Here is a 20,461-nt window from a genome sequence, read left to right on the forward strand (position 1 = left end):
TATGGCAGGGATTATACTAGACAGTGACTGTGGTGTCTTTATCAAGGGCCTGACAGGTATCAGAAGAGACCATGGAGCAGTAGTAGGGGTGGCGAGTGCAGTGGTCCCATTCTTTTACAACAGAGTCTGTGGTATATTACCTAACCTCTCACGCCTCAATTTCCTCATCTGTGAAATGAGTGCGGCTCTCCAGAGCTCCTCCCTCAGAGGGCGTTAGGGATGCCTGGCTCCATGCCCGTCACAAGGGCCACAGTTGCCGGCCCCCTCTAACTCTCACCAGGAGCAGGGGGCTGGGTGGGGCCCACACTCCAGGCTCCTCCCCCAGCCCCTCTCACTTCCACCTGCCCCAGGGAGGGACCATTCACGTGCTTCTTCTGGTTCATCCTCCAAATCCCGGAGCACCGCAGGCCAATGCTGAGCCCCGACGTGGTGCGGGCCCTGCTGGCGGAGGAGCTGCTGTCTGCGGTCAACAGCTCGGTCCCCGCTCCCTATCGGACCGAGTATGAGGTGGACCCCGAGGGCCTGGTGATCCTGGGTCAGTACTGGAGACGAGGAACATGGGACAGTCTGGCGAGGCCCGGCAAGCCCCGCCTCCAGGGATGGGATGCTCTCGGAATGGCTCCTCCCACCCTCCAACCCCAGTGGCCAGGAGCCAGGACTGAGGGGTGGGTCATGGGGGACGGTGGGCAGTCAGGGTCAATCTCAGACAGGCTCTGATGGGCTCTTCTATTTTTACTTTCATTTCATTTATTTATTCTCTCTGCTCATTTGTTTGTTCGTTTCCTTTTAACAGAAGCCAGCGTGAAAGACATAGTTGCACTGAATTCCACGCTGGGTACGCCACTTTGGTTTTTCCTCCCCACTTTCCTTTTGAGTTGGTATTTTTCTCGTTTGGCTGAGTGTCAGGGGTCCACACGGCTTCTCTGGGTGCAAGGGGCACTGGTCTGGGGTCACCCAAGGGGCATGATAATATAGACTCAGTGACAGGTCCTGAACAGGGCTGGGGGCCTCTGGGGGGGAGGAGGTGTGCACGTGTGAACAAAGTGTGTATTTGCACATAAGTGTGTGTGTTTCATGTGTGGGGTGTGAGTGAGTAGCAGATTTAGTTGCACATCAATGTGACCCTGCTTTTCTCTCATGGAATTCCATTTCTTCTCTTTTGAAATCTTATGTTTCCACTGATGGTAGAAAATAATCTTGTCGATTTGAGGTATATCAGTCACTTTGGCTTTGAAACTTGGTCTTGTGAGCTATTTCTGTCACAGGTAAGGATACTCCCTCCATCTTTTCCTTCCCTTTCTCCGCCAGTCGGGCTAATCTGTCCTCTGCTCCCACCCCATCCCCATGCCCTATTGCTAGAGTCATCTTGTGCTTCTCCAAGAGGCTCCAGTCTTCCTGAGCCCTGGGAAGCAAAGCACCAGCAGGGCCACCAAGGAGTGCTGTCCACATTGTAGGCTGTTGTGACTACTGACTTCCAGAATTAGGCAGTGCACCGCCTGGGCTACTACTGTACCCTGCGGCTCTGAGCAAGATCTCCTAAATTCCCAGATTCTTCCTCTTCTACCTAGGGAGGCAGAGTTGAAATCCTGGTTGTACCTTCTCTGACCTTCCTGTCCTCCCATGTGGCTGGTCAAAGGCTTATTTCCTTGGTGGATGGAGGTGATGGGGTCAAAGGACAGTTTTCAAATACTTAAAATCATGATTCTCATACAAAGATATGAGCACATGTCAAAGATTTGTTTAAGTCACCGATGAGGGGAGCAGTAGGATTTTCCCTCATGACTAAAGGAGAGCACAAGAAATTAATCTGTCTATATTATTGATATGCATCATCTAACACCACATTGGTGCACACATTGCCCTTGTCCTTGGTCTCAAACAGGCCTTTCCATCACACTTGCCTGTGCTGAGGTTCACATGTCCCCAGGTTTCTGGCAGTTGCTTTATAATTATCCCTATTTGGTTCAGTACATGTCTAGAGCCCCTGCCCTCCCAGAGCACAGTGTCTCATGGGGCAAGGATGACAATTCATGTCCTCCAAGTAGGCTTTGGGGGCACTTTCTCCCTGCCAGGCCCCACGCTGGCTCTGGAGACACCAGCTGACCGTGTCCTCACCCTGCCCTCAGAGGAGCTCTGAGCCCCATGAGGGAAACAACCACATACACAGAATCTCACAGCACCAAGTGCCAGGGCAAGAATAGAGGTCCCGGGGGCAGTGCAGAAAGGGAACCATTCTGCCCTGGGACAGAGGTGGACCCCCGGGGCTGTGATCCAAAGCAGAGGAAGGGATGTGTCTCTAGAGGGAGAAAGGGGTGCTCCTGACTAGAGAGGTCCTAGAAGGCTTCCTGGAGGAGGGAGACTCAGAATTGGGGGATAGGGAGGAATCTGTCAGATCCAGCGGGGAAAGGACACTCTGGGTATAGGGAGGAGCATGAGCAAAGGGCAGCGAGGAGAATACACAGGAGCTTCATTTACTTTCTCCCAGGCTCCCTAAAGGTGTTTCTGATGATCAACAGAGACCAGCACTCCCCTAATCAGCTTCATACAAAAAAGTAATTATTAAAGTGGTGAAAGCAAGCTTCAGCTTGGAGCAAGATTCAAAGAATACAAGTACCTGGGAACAGCCAGACACCTTTCCCCAGGCTCCCTCTCCCTTCCCCTTGGCAATGTCAGAGGTTTCTCCCTGGAGAGATCAGCTCCACAGCTGGGGTCAGGATGGCCAGGGGTCATCAGGAGGAGGGAGCTGAGCAAGTGGTAGCAGTCAGAGCAAAGCCTGTTTCTTCACCTCCATGCCCTTCCTGGTTCTCAGAACCACGCAGAGAAGGAGGTGGGACAGGGATTAGCATTATGTCCATTTGACAGAACTCAGAGTGACTGAACAACTGATAGGAAGTCACACAGCAGTGAGAGGTGGTGCCAGGACAATTGTACAGAGTGTGAACTCCCTGCACACCAGGCTGCCTCTCACATCCGGGGCTCGTTCCCACATCCCTTCTGCTTAGCTCAAGGTGAGGTTTAAATGACATACTTACGGCCCAGGTTCATGGCCCAGGTTCACGGCTGGTCCTTGGAGCCTAAGTCAAGCACACTGTAGGTGCCCATCAGCTATGATGAATGAGTGAATGGTATAGGTGATACTGCTGTGCAAGGTCTAGCACTGCATTCAAAACTCATGGAGAACCGCAATAGAGGAAGCACAGTGGGGGTGTGATGGAGAAGGAGGTGTGGACGAGGGCAGCCAGCGGGACAGGTTACATCTGAGCCTCAAGTGTGACCAACTGAAGAGTGAGAAGTCAAAGAGTTTCTTCCCAGCTCCCCCTTCTCCCTTTCCCCAACACCTACCTAAAGAAGAACGGTCACTACCTGTATTGAGCACCTGCTATGTGCAAGGCTTCCCAGGTGGCTCAGTGGTAGAGAATCTGCCTGCAATGCAGAAGACCTGGGTTTGATCCCTGGGCCAGGAAGATTCTCTGGAGAAGGAAATGGTAACCCACTCCAGTATTCTTGCCTAGAGAATTCCTTGGACAGAGGAGCCTGGTGGGCCACAGTCCATGGGATCGCAAAGAGTTGGACACGACTGAAGCGACTGAGCATGCATGCATGTGCAAGGCACTATGCTGAGTGTTCAAACGTGCACCCTCCTTAAGCTTTGTGACAACCTAGCAAGGATCACTACTGCTTCCATTCTATACAGGAAAAAACTGAGGCCCAAGAAAGATCAGGTGAACCTAGATCTGCCTGGCCCAGGTCTGTAAAACGGGGACAATAATAGAAACTATTTCATGGAGCCATTTAATGAAATGGTGAGTGTACGGCACTTGGTTCACTTCTGGGCATGTATCAAAATGCCTGCTAAGTGCAATCTGTTTCATTCGTGCTGTTTGATGATCACTAGCTTGAGCTGGCAGTGGCACCCCACTCCAGCACTCTTGCCTGGAAAATCCCATGGACAGAGGAGCCTGGAAGGCTCCAGTCCATGGGGTCACTAAGAGTCGGACACGACTGAGGGACTTCACTTTCACTTTTCACTTTCATGCACTGGAGACGGAAATGGCAACCCACTCCAGTGTTCTTGCCTGGAGAATCCCAGGGATGGGGGAGCCTGGTGGGCTGCTGTCTATGGGGTCGCACAGGGTCGGACACAACTAAAGTGACTTAGCAGCAGCAGCAGCAGCAGCTTGAGCTGACTTCCTCTACTTGGCTGCCTCCGAGCCCCACTGGAACACTTTCCCTTCTCTCCATCTGAAATGCAGCCTTGAGCCCTCTCCCCTTATTGCTTCCCCTTATTGCTGGTCTCCTGGTTTCCTTGGCATTGCTTTCAGTAGCCAGAGGAGTCTGTGACCCAAGCCCAGTCGTGTCCCATCCTTACCTAACCTTCCATGTCTCTCATGGCTGCAGGACCAAAAGGCTTCTCTCTTGGGCATGAGGGGGGCCCTGCCTCCCTCCTCCAGCTCACCCTCCTGCCTCCAAGTCCCCTGCCCACCCTAGCCTGCAGCCCTTTGCTCACTCTGTGACGCACCCCCCACCCTCCACTGGACTTCCCTGAGATCCCTCACTTCTGAGCTATCCCCCCACCCCCCTCAGTGTCTATATATTTCCCTGCTCTTCTCATTATGCTCCGGCAGTTGACCAAACCTTTCTCTAGCATTTACCTGGTCTGGTGAGCTCAGTGAGCGTGAAGGGAATGAATGAATGAACCAATGAATGTATGTGTGGATGAGGAGGCTGGAGATGGAAGCAGTGGGGAAACAGGAAGCTGGGACAGAGGGCCTCTGGGCTCTCCCCACCCCACCCCTGACTGGGTGAGGACCTGATGGGGCTGCCCCCCCACTGGGTCCCTCCTCCCAGCTAACAGGGGTCAGGGGGCATGTCCCTCTCCCTACTCCAGGCTGCTACCGCTACAGCTACGTGGGCCAGGGCCAGGCCCTCCGGCTGAAGGGGCCCGACACCCTGGCCTCCAGCTGCCTGTGGCACCTTCAGGGCCCCCAGGATCTCATGCTCAAACTCCGGCTCGAGTGGAAGCTGGCTGACTGCCGGGACCGGCTGGCCATGTATGACGTGGCGGGGCCTCTCGAGAGGAGGCTCATCACCTCGTGAGTCCCTGGGAAGGTGGTGGGGGAAGGTTGGGAAGGGGGTGATGGTGTGAGGTCAAAGCCACACCCAGTGTTCTGAGACAAGGGGCTGGGTGCCCCTGGGCCCTATATTTGGCATCTGGGAGACAGGCCAGAGGGAGATGGCGAGAGAAGAGTGGAAGTGCCTGTGTACTTTGGGCAACCCCCTTCCCCTCCCCCAGCCTGTTTTCCCATCTGTAACAAAGCAATTGTACTAGGCAATCTCTAAGCTCAGCTCTGGGAGGTGACATGATCTTATAAGAATGCTCTGAAGGCTGGCAGCCCCTGACTTCCAACCCTATGCTACTGCTTCCTAGCTGTGTGCCCTAAGGCAAGTTACTTTGCCTTTCTGAACCTCAGTTTGCTCACCTGTAAAATGGGTGCGCAGCCATTCCTACCTTGCAGGGTTATTGAGAGGATTTCAATCAGATCTGGGCCAAGATCTTTACACACAGTAATGCTGTCCACTATTACCATACATTCGATGTATCCATTAAAGCTCCAGCAGCTGCTGGCCATTATTACTTATTATTATGTACAGTCTAGCTGGGGCTAGGTCACAAAGGGCATGGAATGCAAGGGATAATCTTATCTTTAATACTTGGTAAGTGGGGAACTAATGGAAAGTTCTTGAGCAGAAGAGAAGAACTTTAGGATAAGATGTGGAATGCAGAAGACAGGCAAGTAGTGGGCCATGGGGAGACCACGAAGGGGCTGGAAATGGCATTGGCCTCCAGGAGCCTGATCACCTTCCCACAGGGTGAGGGTGGGGCAGGGGACTACAGGAGGTTGGGGGAGACCCTGGGGCACCCGGCTGGTGCCTTTCTGTCCTGCGTGGGCACCAGCTTCCAAGCCCAGTGGGAGTGCGACCTGCATGTTCAGGTCCAGAGCAGTCCTGCAGGGTGAGCTGAGTGAGGTTCTCCCTGGCCCCCTCCCACAGGGCCTCTCTGATTCTCCAGGCTCTGAGGCTGCCTTCTCATCTGCAGCCCCACCCACTGCCATGTGCTGACCGCAGTCTGGGGTGTGCGTAGGCTGGGTTCCTGGAGGGCTCTGGGAAGCAGAGAAGCCAGACACCAGCTGATTTCCAGGCCTGATGAGGGTGGGGACACTTTAGGGCTTTCCCGGGGGCTTCTCCAAGCCTACTACTGGAGAGGGGATCTGACTGCGGTCTCAGGCCCTCAGAGAAGGTGTAAAACTGTGGATCAGACAGGACCAGGGGACCCTCAGACTTGCCCCCCATACCAGGAGAGGCGTACTTTAGTGGCGATGGGAACACGGAGCGAGGGGCGTAGGGTGGTAGGGGGAACTGGTGGGGTCTCCAGCAACCTTCACCTCGTTTTAGTTACAACAAGGGCTCAGCTGCTTAAGTAAATAAAAGAAATCCCCAATATTACAAGTGAGGATTAAAGGCAACCTCTTATATCTTATCTCCCACCTCCTGAAGGCAGAGAGGGTGTGGTGTAGGAGGGTGGGGGGGCCCCCCCAGCAGTGAGAACAAGCAAGAGGACCAGGGAGAGGTGAGCACCTCCTGGGCAAGCTGAGGCCAGGGGAAAGGACCCTTCCAGGACCCTGGGGAACCAAGACTCTTCTGGGAAAATTTCTGGGATTGCTCGCTCTTCCCTCGCCAGCTGCAGGGTTCCCAGGGCTGGTGTTGATGGTGCTTCTGAGGCTGTGCTTGAGGTTTCTCACATTTGCCTGGGTGCCTGCAGTGTCCCCATTGCCGTCCATTCACACCGGTCAAGTTCAAAGCTGGCACAGGGCAGGCAGGCAGTACCTCCCTGCTGGATGCTGGCGCACCCCATCCAGGGGAGGCAGGGTTACTAGCTTCCTAGGAATTGGTCTCCTGATGAGCACAGCTCCAGAGAATTCTGAGTCAAGAGGAACTTTGGCAGAGGTTGGCCAAGAGTGAGGGACGGGGAAGCCTGGAGCATCCTGCCCTGAAATGGGTTGAACGGGGGCACAGACATTGCAGGAGTGCCAGCCGCTATCACAGGCAGTGCCCAGCATGGGTCTGTCTGTGCTGTGGACCCAGAGTGGGGCCTTGGCAGCTTCATGAGCCTCAGTTTCCCCACCTGGTAACCAAGCAGTTAACCTTGACAATCCCTGAAGAACTTTATCATGGTTGACATTCCTGTGAGTCTAGAATTCTAAGATATGGTTATTTCTCCTGTGCCTCCCCCAAGCCAAGCTCTGGGTAGAGTCCTGGGGTACCCAGGGGATCACCAGACTGTACACCTGTCTTCTCTCTGTTCCAGCCAGGAGAGCCAGGAGTTAGGTATGGTCAGCCAGAGGGTATGGCCCCCATAGGTGCCAGTCTGGTCTCCTTACAGGGCATAGGCTGGGCACTCAGGGGTCAAAGGGATTCTGAGGGGGCTGCAGGGGTGCTGTGGGACAGGAGTCAGCAGTCACAGTGGAATTGTAAGCTCCAGAAGTCTGGGAAACCCCTTGTCTTCTCTCCTCTGGGGAGCTGGACTGACCCTTATAGGGCCTCTGGTCAGCCCCCTGGCCAGAGAGGGTTAGACACCTGCCTAAGGACACAGAGCAGCCTGGCCATAGACTCAGATGTACAGGCTCCCAGTCCCTCCTCATCTGTTCCTCTGGGCAGCCCACAGCCCTCCCGGATGTCCTTCCCAGGCCCCGCCCCTCCTTGTCACCCTTCTCTGTCCCACCAGGGTCTATGGCTGCAGTCGCCAGGAGCCCGTGGTGGAGGTCCTAGCCTCAGGCGCCATCATGGCGGTGGTCTGGAAGAAGGGCCTTCACAGCTACTACGACCCCTTCGTGCTCTCCGTGCAGCCTGTGACCATCCAGGGTGAGGGGTCAGGAGTCCTTCGGGGAGGAGAGGGGCTCAGCGGCAGAAGCCACGGTGCTCCTTGGGCTTGCCTTCCCCTTCTCTGGTTGGAGATAGGATGGAGGATGGAAAGTTCTGGAAGCATCTCTGCTCTCCAAACTCACACCCACGCCTCTGAGCTCCTTTATCTCTCTCTGTTCTGGCTCCATCACCCCCTCCCCTGCCCCCTGTGCTACCTCTCTCCTCCTCACCTCATCCTCTCTCCTGCCCTCTTGCAGAAAACTTGTGTCTGTCCTGCCTCCTCTCTCTTCTCTTCCTCCTTGGCTGTCTCCTCTCCCGGTTCCCTCCCCTGCCCCTCCTTCCTCTGTGCGCACCCTGGCAGAGCGTGGACAGTGGGGTCCCCCAGACGACCCTCTCACACTAAAGGTCAGCGTATTTGTCCCTAGGGACGGCAGGGGAGGGGTGTTCAGAGGCGGGCGATTCATAGGAAAGGGTGCCTGGGCTGCCCCTCTGAGCCTTCCCTACTCTCTCCTGCTTCCGAAACCCCCTCCACCACCCGCTTTCTCAGGAAAAGCGGGCCCCACCCTTTATCACCATCAATTATCATCCATCAGCTGCCTCTGGGCAGACAAAGCAAAACTTGAAGTTTCCTGGGCTCCGTGGAGGGAGGGTTAAACACCAAGGACACACAACCTGCCCCCTTTCCCTTCCTCTGCCGTCAGTCTCAATCTCCTCACCCACTTCCCCCTCCCTCCCCTGGTTCCACCCGTTTGCTCTCCTGTTGGTCACCCAGATCTACAAGTGACCCTCTGGGAGTCTCTGGGGTTGAAGAAGTGCCAGAGTTGGCCCGTTCTCATGGGCATCTCTGATATAGCTCTATGGGGAGGGGAAGGAGGGCTTTCCCTGGCTGCATGGGAGGTGTCGGGGCAGCTGGGGACACAGCTGCTCCCCATCCCTCACCCTCTCACAGTGTGACCTCATCCAAGTTGCTGCTCTTCTCCGAACCTCATCATCTTTGGAAAGGAGAATGGTTCTTTCTCCCCAGTCCCTGTAACCGTGAGGCTGGCACAGCAGTGAACACGTCCAGTAAACGGTCAAGGGCTGCACAGCTGATGTCAGTAGCGAACATTTACTGAGCATTTAATACATGCCATGTCCGTGTAATCTGCTCAACTACCCTATGCAGTATGTACTTTTATTGTCCCCATTTCACAGAGGGGGAAACTGAGGCCCAAGTTCATGCTTTCACACTCAGTCTTCAGGCTGTACTGTTTAGTGGCAGTCAGGGTGGTGGGTTTCAGCTGCCCCCCACCTGCTGGCAGGTGCAGTTGGGCGGGGCTGAGGAACCCTCTGTAACTTCTGTTCTCTGGGCCCAGCCTGTGAGGTGAACTTGACCCTGGAGGGCCGGCTGGAGCCGCAGGGCGTCCTCAGCACACCATACTTCCCCAGCTACTACTCACCCAGCACCCACTGCTCCTGGCACCTGACGGTGAGCCCACCTACCCTCTGCCCACAGCACCCTATAGACCTCCAGGGACCCCAGCTGGGAGGGGAGCACTGTTCTGCCTCTGACCCAGGCTGCCCCCTGGGTACTAGTCCTCTGGAGGGAGTGGGATGGGTCCCTTGGCTATGGCGACACGTGATGGTTGAGTGACTGACAGACCTCAGCCCCAGCCAGCACTCTATGTTAGCAGGCTCCCTCCCTGCTTTGTGATCCTGGGAGACGGGACCATCAGCCCGGCCACAGCCCGTGGGCCCCCTGGTGACCAGCTCCTCTATCCTAGGTGCCCTCTCTGGACTACGGCTTGGCCCTCTGGTTTGACGCCTACGCACTGCGGAGGCAGAAATACGACATGCCATGCACCCAGGGCCAGTGGACCATCCAAACCAGAAGGTACCCACCCCCTGGACCCCCTCCCTTTCTCTGCAGGTAACCTCCCTTGGGAGCTCAAGTGTGCAATCTCAGAGGGACATCACGGGAAGAGAGCAGCGGTGGGGTTGGTCAGGCCTGTTGCCTTACCCTTGACCCCTGTCCACCTCCAGCCCCAGCCTTGCCTCCTGCTACTCAGGGTCCCAGACACACATTCGTCATCAGTCACCTTGGATGCTGATCCTAGTTAGAGTGAAAAGGTTTCACTGCTGTAGGTACTGTCACCCCACTGCCTGGCACCCCGAATCCTTAAATGAGATGATGCAGAGTCATAGGACTCAGCGGTGCTGGGACACCTTTCCTAAACCCACCCCAGTGCCATCCCTTATCCTGCTCCCCATTGTTGGTCAAAATAAAGCAGCTTCTGGGCCTCAACACTGCTTAGCCTGAGTCCACGCGACTTCTGCTAACCTGACCACTCTCCGAAGCCACCTGAGTCACGCGCATCCCCCGTGGGATGCCGGTCCTGCTCTCTGTCCTACCCTTGGCCCCCTGGTGACAGAGTTCTTGAGGAAGAATTGAGTCCTTTGGAGAGGTGGGCAGGATGCAGCAGAGCCAGGCCATCCTCCGGTCAGTGTGAATGCAGTTTGATCAGTAGGATGAGGGGGGCTGGCCCCCTGAGGGCCACAGGTGGTCCTGGCAGTTGCAAAGGAGTGGGGTGGGTGGGGAGGTGGGAAATGGAGACATTGCAGATGAGTTTCCCCTGGTCTGGAGAGAGACAGAGAACTCGGCATTCAGGGAGGGGATGTGCACAATGGGAGGGGCTCTGTGTCTAAATACTGTGCGGGAGCATCCCATCATGGGAGAGGATGGCTCAGGCACAGGTCGTAACCAGGAGGGAGGTAAGGCGGGAGAGGAGTAGGAGGCACGAAGGGCAGCAGAAGAACATCCTGCCATGGCACCGTTGTTGCAGTGGTGGGGCAGAGGCTTGGGGAGAGAGAAGGGATTTCAAAGTAGCCTCGCAGAACTCGGGAACCCCCTCCCCACCTGGGGTCCAAGAATGCCCAAGAGAAGATTCTGCATCTCATCTCAGCTTGGCCTTCTGCTCTTCCTTCCAACCCTGAGATCCTAGGGGTCTATGAGAGACTGGGATTCTAATGTGCAAGGTTCCTGATTTCTTGGTTTCATGGATTTTCAGTATCAAAGATTCCAATAGATTAAAATTGGAAAGTTCTGGGACTCTGGAATTCTTGGATTCTGGGGTTAATGATCATGTTCACCCATGCTTGGGTTTTGCTTATTGGTTGATCCTGTTGAAAAACATCAGCCAGACAAAGGGGGACAGGGATTTGACTACGCTCGTTGACTCGTCTCCATCCTTTCCAGGGAGTTGGGAAGCTATCAGGGACTGTGATTAAAAGGGAAAAGAAGACATGCCAAGGATGTGAGTTTGGGCCTGTGCTATTTGGGGGTGATGTCAAGTGGTGTGACTCTGGCCCTGTGCTTTTTGGAGAGCAGAAGGCATCTTGTCCTACAGGTCCCAGCATGTGGGTGGCCTTTCTGGGCATGACTGCCTTGATCTTTCATGGAGCTGCCTCAGGGCCCCTCCCCATCGGCTTGGGGCCACGCAGATTGAGGATGACTGGGCTGACCCCCCACTCAGCATCAGGAGCCCACAGAGTGACCTTGAGAGTGGTCCTTGATTCATGGTTCTCCGAATGAGATTAATATCTTTTCCTGTTGCCTTCTCAGCCCTAGAGGTGAATCTGATATCTCGAAGAGGAGCTAGGAAGACAGAAGGGCCTTGGGTCTGATGCTCCTTCACATACCTCCCACCCCCAAGGCTATTCCATGGGCTGGGAGGTGGGCCCTGGCATCAGGTGCCCCATCCCACTTGCTTGATGTTCAGCACAGGGCATCAGTTCACTGGCCTGACAGCCTGTGATGTCAGCAGTATCATCATTCCATTTCCCAAAGAAGGAATTCAAGGCTCAGTGGGATTAAGTGGTACCCAAATGGGTCCAGAGTCAGGGCCCCTCTCCCAGGCACACCATGGGAACAGCAGGACACACAGTGGTCCACACCATGCTCCCCCGGAGGGCCTCCTTCCTGCCTCCATGACGCAGCCAGGAGGGTTGGGCAGAGGTGGGGGCCCTAGGTGGTAGGACTTCATGAGTTACCCTTGGGTTTCAAGGGTGGATCACAGATGGGGAGAGTCTTCATCAAAAGGAATGATGCTGCAATGGTGAAATTTCAGGCACTGTGACAGAATCTCCCAAAATTGGAGGAGTCTGAGAAGGAAATGGCAACCCACTCCAGTACTCTTGCCTGGAAAATCCCATGGACAGAGAGGAGCCTGGTAGGCTACAGTCCATGGGGTCGCAAAGAGTCGGACAAGACTGAGCGACTTCACTTTCACCCTCCCTAGTGTCTCAAAGCACCGTTGAGCTACAGAAAAGTGGGCTGGGCTGGCCGTTGAACCCTATCTTTACCCATTGTACAGGTAGAAAACTGAGGCCAAGGGAGGACTAAGGACTTGTGCTTTTATTATTATATTTATTGACTTATTATTTTTTGGCTGTGCTGGGTCTTCCTCGTGACGTCACACTGACTTCTCTTGTGGCACATGGGATCGTAGTTCCTTGATCAGGGATCAAACCCACATCCCCTCCATTAGAAGGTAGGTTCTTAACCACTGGACCACCAGGGAAGTCTCTGGCCTCTTGTCCTTATCTCTTTGTCTTGAAGAGGTGGCAGGGGACCTGGATGTAGCTGGGTGGCGGGTGGGGTGGGGAGGTGAAGCCCCACAGGGCCTGGCACTCCCACCCCACTCTATCTTCTGAAGCCTCTTCCACCTTGACCGCTGACAAGGAATGACAGAGGGGAGGCTGAGGTGATAAAGATGTGCTCGGGGAAGCCTGTCCACCTGGTTTTGCATGTAACTCTGGGTACATCCCATTCCTTATCTATAAAAAAGGGGGGTTAGGCCAGCCCAAGGCCCTAACTTTTTATTATTTACCTATCAGAAAGATGTCTCCCAGTAAGTTGTGTTTATTAGTTCCTAATGAAATGTCATTCCAAGTTGGGCTGGAGAGGTAGAAAGAGTTTAGCTGTTGAAACAAGAAAGTAGGGTTCAAGTCCTGGCTCCTCTCCTTCTATTTGGCAAGGGCTCACCTTTCTCAGCCTCGAGTAGCCCATCTAAAAAATGGGCATGAAGCAGTCCTCCCATCCAGGGAAGAGTAACTGAAATGATGGGTAGAGGATGCTGGCTCCTGCAGGCTGGGATAAAGCCCAGCTCAAGAAGGCACCAACCATGCATTCAGAACTGGCTCCTGACTCTGCACCAGGCAGGCCCTGAGCTCGGGTGCCGTTTCCTTCATCCTCAGCAACCTGGCAAGGGAGCTGGCCCCACGCTGCCTTTATAGACCTATGAGGGGCCGAGGCACAGAGAGGCAAAGGCGTTCCCACAAAATCACCCAGCTCATAACTAGAGAAAACAGAGTTGAGCGGTAAGATCCAGAGCATGCATGAGGGTGTGTGGGCCTGTGAGCGTGTGTCTGTGAGAGTATGTGCACTCACACTCATGCAGTCTTCCCTCAGAGCCTTGGGGCAGCCATGTCAGCTGTTCCCTCCCATGGCCACGGCGCCCTGCTAAGGGGACTGACCACTGCTGTGCCTCTCACCACATCTGAGAGCCACCTGGGAAGTCCCATCTGTCTTTGCAGACCTTTGTAAGGGTCAGGGTCCCTAGGAGAGACTCGTGGCCCCCTGCCCTGAGGCTCCTGCCCACGTCTGAGTGCAAAAGGGGAGGCAGAAGTGTACCTTCAGATTACAAGCACTGGGCAAACCGTTTCCTCTAGTTCTGATCTTTTTTGATAACCATCAGCCCATGTAGTTGCTGGGAAATTCTTTGAATAAGCATTTGTTGGAAAATCTGCTTGTGTGGGTGGCAGAGACATGAGAGGTCTGGGGAAGGGTGTAGATTTCCAGGCACAGGATTTGTAGGGAGGGGGACGCACAGAATGGCCATTGGCGAAGAGCGGCAGAGGGTAGGCTGGGGGAGAGGGGGTCTCACCCCTCAGTGCCAGCATGGTGATGAGGAGAGGCTGGCTGGGTTCCCTCCACTGGTGAGGCATCCTTGGGCATGTCACCTTCCTCCTCTGAGCCCTTTCTGCCTTGCCCCCACCTCCCTGTTTCCTCCCCAGTTTCTCCCTGGCCTAGGCCTCTTGCCCTTTGAGTGGCCTGGACGCGGGGGAGGGAGCTGACCTCGTGAGATCCGGCCAGCAGCGGCTGGGTTTCACAGAACCCACTCTGACGGGGCGTCAATACAGCACAGGCTTCCCCCTTTCCGGGAACCTGCCTCCTGCCAGCTTCCTCCCCTGTGATGTCATTTTTCTTGTGATCTGCCCAACCATTTCCACTTCGCCGATGGTGACAGGCAGAGTCACTGGCTCCTTAAGCCTGCTGGAGCCCCTCAGGCTGGGCCTAGCTATAGGGTAGCCCTTCTGGTCTCCAGAGCCCCTGGGTGGCCACAGAGGCTCCCCAGGCACTGCTGGGGGCTGGCAGTGTGGAAGGAGGAGCTACTGTCCTCAGTGAGCTCACAGCCCGACGACGTCAGCAGCTAGTTGTCAAAGAAATCCCTTCTCATTCACTCCATAAAACATCCGATGGGGAGCTACCACCCCGTCTTACTAAAGACATGAAAACAGAAGCTTGCTGAGGTTGAGCGAGATGCCCAAGGTCACACAGCTGGTTCACGTGGCGAAGCCCAGCCTCAGCCTCACCTCTGCAGCTTCAGGTCCAGCGCTCTGGCCACGTGAGACACTGCTGACCTCCCTTTTTCAGTGCTCACCTTCTCTGACTCTCTTTCCCATTTAGCCTGTCTTGAGGGAAGGGAATATCTGTGTGTGTATATTCATCTATCCATAGATGTATATATTCTCTATCCATTCATCCACCTTCAATCCTTCATCTATCCATCAGTCCTTCCTTCCTTCCATCCATTCATCCATCCATCAATACGCCAACCCACTCTTCCTTCTTTCTATCTACCCACCCTTCTATCCATCCACCTTTCTTGAACTCCCTGAGTTCAGCTAGAGATGCTGATATGCAAGGTTGACCGGATCCCTGTTTACTGTCTATGTGAGGCAAGAAGCAAAATTCCCCACATTCAGAGAAGGGAGAAACCAAGGCAGGCATGAGTGCAAAAAATGGTGCCTTCAGACCGCGAGCACTTTGTAGCTGAGATGAGAGGTGGGCTCCACAGTCTTCAGACTTTTGGCACGCCTTGGAGAGGGTGTATGGGGGTGGGGGCAGCATTTGATAGATGAAGAGGGATTGGAGAGTCAGGGGATTTAAACCCTCTCCCAGAAGGCACTGCAGTAAGAACCAGAAACGAAAATGTGCAAAGAGGCCAAGCCAGTGTGTAGTTCCATAAGCTGGGGTGCCGTGGGGGAGAGGGAGCAAGGGAGGGAGGAGTCTCTTAGCTGGACTATACATGCCCTGGCTAATTCGAGCAGCCTCTGATTACTTCCAGCCAATGTTTCTGGGGTGTGTTTTTCAGAAGCAAGAATCTAGGCCGTTATGTGAAATTAGCTGGCACATGCATTTTTTAAAAGGTTTTTAACACTGCATAGGCTAAATAGATCCTCTTTCGATTGAGTAATTTAGCCTGCGTCGCCAGATTTCAGCCTCTGCCTTGAATTCTTTTGTTCGTGTCTGCTAACAAAGAGCCTTGCCCCCAAAATGTCCTTAGAGCCTCTGGCCACGGCGACCATGCAGCCCTCAAATTCTTATAAACATAATGTTTCCCTCCCCTCTAACCCAGCTCTGGTTCCATCCCTGTCCACGGTGAGCATGTGGGGACAATGCCCCAGGCCCCTGAACCTTAAGTATGTTCAGGATGCCCCTAATTTCTCATTTCCCCTTGCTCAGTCTCTCTCAACCCCCAGATTCCCTATACAATCCCCAGGACAAGTCTCTGGGGATAGTAATCCTTGATAACTTTTACTAAAATACTTTTAAAACAGATAGATGATCCCCTGATCCCACCACCATCCCTGCCTTGTTTCCTTAGCTTTGAAAGGTAAGAACCAGGTTTGCTCGGGACGCCCCCTGGTGGCACCTCATCCCTCTCTGGTCCCCCCGGGCTGTACTGCCCTGGTCTCAAAAATTTCCATTTCAGAATCCTCTACACTATTTTAAAAATTATTGAGCAACCCAGAGAGTTATATGCCTCATATAAAAACTATATTTGTAATCTATATGTGCAGTAGTAGAAATGAAAACTTAAAACATTTAAACATATTTATCAATTCATTTAAAAGAAGAAACCCATTACATTTTAACATAAAGAAAATGAATTATATTTTCCAAAACTAAAAACATTTGGTGAAGAAAAATATCCTTATTTTATGTTTTTGCAACTTTAGTTAGTAATTGGATTAATAGACCAGGACTGAATCCCCCCACCTCTTTCTTCATTCAGTGGGTTACAGTATCACATATCCCGTAGTCTCTGGAAAATTTTACTGTATTCTTACATGGGAGCTTCCCTGGTGTCTCAGACAGTAAGGAATCCGCCTGCAATGCAGGAGACCCAGGTTTGATCTCTGGGTCAGGAAGAGCCCTTGGAGAAGGGAATGGCTACCCACTCCAGTATTCTTGCCTGGAGAATCCCATGAGTGGAGGAGCCTGGCAGGCTTCAGTCCGTGGGGTCGCAGAGAATCGGACACAACTGAGTGACTGAACACACATGCACGTCCTTAAATAGTCTCTGGAAAATTCTACTTTATCCTTGTGGAGAATGAAAGTGAAAAAAGCAAATGATACCTGAGAATTATTATAAAAATAGTTTTCTCTTTGAACCTCCAAGGGTCCCCAGACCACATTTTGAGAACTGTTCATTGGCAGAGGGGCAAGAATATGGTTCCCACAGCCAGACAGTATGGCCAGGTCTGAGGGAGGCCATAGGGGACATGAGGGCTCAGCCTCTGGAGCTCATGTGGCGTGAGGGTCAGGGTGCCCACCTCCCCGTAGAGCAGGCCAGGTGGGGCCTTATGGGTCCTGAGGAGGCTGGATTCTTGCCTACCTTCTCATTTCCCTTGCTGAGTCTCTTCTGGAAAACAGGATGAGAACAATTCCTGCTTATAGGGTGGAGCTGCTGTGACCTCAAAATCCCCATGCAATGAGGCCTCCAACTATTACTGAACCAGTAAGTGCTTGCCATGTTCTAGGAGTTATCAGGGAGCCTCTGACCCCTGGGAATTAGGGGACCTGCAACGTGGGCTGCTGCATGTGCTGTGAGATGTTCCCATCATGCTCTGGGGCACTCTCACTTGCTCTCCTCACTTCCTCCTGCTTTCTCTGCTAGGGACATTTTCACTTCTCCCCGCAGACTTTTCCACCCATATTCTGGGTGTTTCTCTCATCTGTAAAGGCATTCCCTATAGGGGCAGGCATTCCTAATATCTGATGGGGCTGACCCATCTGTTCCATGAGGGTGTCCCGCCTGGGAAGGCAGGGTGCCCCGGGTAGCTCTCTGCGGCGGGTTCTGCCACTCTGGGGGTGTGGCTGCACCTTCCGTGAAAGCATGTCCACTTGCCCTGTGAGGCGAGCTGGGACCAATGCTGTGTGGGAAAAGCCCCGTTTTCCCCCTGCCCTGGAGTTGGGAGGATTCCTACCTGCTCCCCAGGGGGTGGGATTCCACCTTTCCGTGGAGGTCTCCCACCTGCTCTGTGGGAACAAAATCATCATCCGTGGGGGTTGGGGGCGGCCAGCAGGGATATGAGTGTGCTTCCATGGTTGGGGGATGGTCCCACCTGGGTGTGGCCATGCTTGAGAAGGTGCTGCCCATCACCTGTTGGTCCTGGAGCTGCACCGGTGTCCCCTTGTGTCCAGAGAGCCACAGGGAAGCCCCCAGGGGTGTGGAGACTTCTCAGTGGGAGGCACAGGCTTGAACGGAGAGCATGGCTGACTTCCTGCCCCACTCTGACTGAGTACAGTAGGAACGTCCCTTCTCACCTATGGAGAGTAGACCAGTAAAGGAATGTTCCTTCCACTGACACATTGGAGCCCTTTATCAGGTCAACAGAGATGAGAATTTCCCTTCTTTTACAAGTGAGGAAAGTGAGATTCAGAGAAGGACTCTGACCTGCTAGAATCTCACAGCTCCTAGGTGACTGGGACTAGAATCCAGATGATAAATTTTATCCTGCTGGCAATGGGGAGGCATCGAAGGCTTCTGAGCAGGGCAGTGACACTGCCAGGCTGCTTTCTAGATGACTGTAGGGGTGAGCGGTCACCCAGGGGAGAAACCAAGACAGAAGAGGTGGGGGTGGGGTCGGGGTGCAGCTCCCCGTTCTTCCCCAGCTGCCCTGTCCTTGCTCTGTCTGTGCACTGGGACCCAGGCTGTCCCGTGCCTCGGACCAGCCCGTGTAGCCCTCAGTCCGTCTCTGGTCCCCCCCTAGGCTGTGTGGCCTGCGCACCCTGCAGCCCTACGCTGAGAGGATCCCTGTGGTGGCCAGCGCCGGCATCACCATCAACTTCACGTCCCAGATCTCCCTCACCGGGCCGGGTGTGCAGGTGCACTACAGCTTGTACAACCAGTCGGATCGTGAGTGTGGGCAGGTCGGGGAGTGGGGGGACCCCAAAGCCCCTTCAGCTTCTCCCTGCTTCTTAGCTCTCCCTGGAAGCACCTAGAGGCTAGTCTAAAGGAGTGTTGTGTGTGTGTGTTCACTCATGTGCCCACATGTGTGCATGAACATAGGCAGCTTTGTGTGTGCCCACATGTGCAAGGCACTCACAGGTGTTTATGAGGTATATACACTCATACATACCCGAGTGTGTGCTGTGTGCATGTCCCCAGACATGTATGTCCACATGGACCATGTACACAGGCACATGGGTACACATGTGAGCACACAGGTGTGGTGTGTCTGCATGTGTTTTCATAATGATGTGTGTCCTGATGGTGCCTTCCCCATCCAGCCTGCCCTGGAGAGTTCCTCTGCTCCGTGAATGGACTCTGTGTGCCCACCTGCGACGGGGTCAAGGATTGCCCCAATGGCCTGGATGAGAGAAACTGCGGTGAGCAGCCCACCCACTCCGTCCCTCTTCTCTCCCCACCTCTGTGCTGCTGGGCTGAGCCTATCATTTCGAGATCTCCCAATGGGCAGCTCCCATTATCAGCATTCAGGAAACTCCCTCGCTGTGTTGAGATGCACAGGATGGGCAAGTGTCCTCTCCAGGGCTACCCCGTGGGCAGTGGCAGAGACAAATGGGGACCCAGGTATGCTGCTTCCCAGCTCATGGCTTCTTGCCACCAGGCTATCACCCTCAGCCTTCTGCCCAGGCAGCCATCTGAGAAGGAACAGAGCAGACAAGGGATGGCAGGACCAGGAGGAAGAAGGCTTTTAAGCAGGGTCGGGCAGGCCCAGGGTGGCTGAAGAGAGGATGCTGTATCTGCCTCTTTTGAGCAGGACTCTCCACTGCAGGGGCTCAGAGCTGCTGACTCTTCCTGGGGCTGTGCTCACCGCCACCCAACCCTGGCAGAAGGGGATCAGAAGGGGCTTCTGACGGTCCCCAAGCCAGGATTCTCTTGGAATAATAATTCTGCCTCTGAATCCTGGCTTCTGGCCCCTAGAGTCACCATCACAGCAGCCTGCATCCCATCAAAGTCTATACATGTGGGGAGGGAAGTGGGAGGGAAGAGGGATGTGCCTGCCTCTGGACTGATCCTGCCTTCGTGCTGGGGAAGGCACCTCATATTTGGAACCAGAACATCTGGCTTCAAGTTCTCGCTCAGCCAGGTGACCTCAGACAAGTCACTTTGTTTCCGTTTTTCCACCAGTGAAATGGAGTATCTCACCGGGTTGCTGTGAGACTCAAGTGTAAAGTAGCTGAGAAAGAGATTTGTGATCATAACTTGTGACACCATGCATGGTCTCCAGGAGACACGAAGTCCCAGCCTGGTGCCTCTGGCTTCCTCCCACTTGTCCCCCTTCTGTGTCCTCACAGTCTGCAGAGCCACATTCCAGTGCCAAGAGGACAGCACGTGCATCCCCCTGTCCAGGGTCTGTGACCGGCAGCCCGACTGTCTCAATGGGAGTGACGAAGAGCAATGCCAGGAAGGTAGGGCAGGGTATGACTACCTATCTAGAGGGAAACCAATGAATGGGCTCAGCCAGACAGCCTGGCCCTTCTCCATGCTTCTTCCACAAAGGTTTCTGCCCTCTTGTCCAAATACTTACCAGCCCATCTATAAGTGTGCCTATATGTCCATCTGTTTACCCATTCATCTGTCCATCCATCCATCTATCTTATTTATCCATCCAAATACCCATCCACCCATTCTTCCATCCATCCATCCATCCGTCCGTCCATCCATCTTCTGGTCTCTCCAACCATTTGTATGTTTGTTGATTCATACATCCACTCACTGATTCATCCATCAGCCTGTCCAACCACCTATCTCCCTGTCCACTAAGCCATCAATCTACTCATTTGTTGGTTTTATTTGTTTACCAAATTACCTGTCTGTATGTCCATTGTTCCATCCTCCATCCATGCATCCATGAATGCACATGTGCATGCATCCATCCAGGGATCTAACTACTTGTTTGTCCATTGGTACTTATATCCACTCATTTATCCATCTAAATAGCTGTGTGTCAGTCTTATCAGACCATC

General features: G+C 53.9%; 1 protein-coding gene across 3 annotated transcripts in view; it reads left to right on the top strand.

The window, feature by feature from the left end:
* The window catches only part of TMPRSS6 (transmembrane serine protease 6), a 39,051-nt gene that overhangs the window by 12,640 nt on the left and 5,950 nt on the right, over nucleotides 1-20,461 (top strand). For all 3 annotated transcript variants that reach the window (XM_006056995.4, XM_025283508.3, XM_006056996.4), the window contains exons 5-13: nucleotides 351-535; nucleotides 794-835; nucleotides 4,889-5,093; nucleotides 7,784-7,920; nucleotides 9,276-9,388; nucleotides 9,684-9,793; nucleotides 18,241-18,386; nucleotides 18,761-18,859; nucleotides 19,790-19,903. In XM_006056995.4, coding sequence (XP_006057057.2) covers nucleotides 351-535; nucleotides 794-835; nucleotides 4,889-5,093; nucleotides 7,784-7,920; nucleotides 9,276-9,388; nucleotides 9,684-9,793; nucleotides 18,241-18,386; nucleotides 18,761-18,859; nucleotides 19,790-19,903 — 1,151 coding nt within the window. The remainder of the gene's footprint in view (nucleotides 1-350; nucleotides 536-793; nucleotides 836-4,888; nucleotides 5,094-7,783; nucleotides 7,921-9,275; nucleotides 9,389-9,683; nucleotides 9,794-18,240; nucleotides 18,387-18,760; nucleotides 18,860-19,789; nucleotides 19,904-20,461) is intronic.

The sequence above is a fragment of the Bubalus bubalis genome, chromosome 4, assembly GCF_019923935.1.
Source record: "Bubalus bubalis isolate 160015118507 breed Murrah chromosome 4, NDDB_SH_1, whole genome shotgun sequence".
NCBI classification, from domain to species: Eukaryota; Metazoa; Chordata; class Mammalia; order Artiodactyla; family Bovidae; genus Bubalus; species Bubalus bubalis.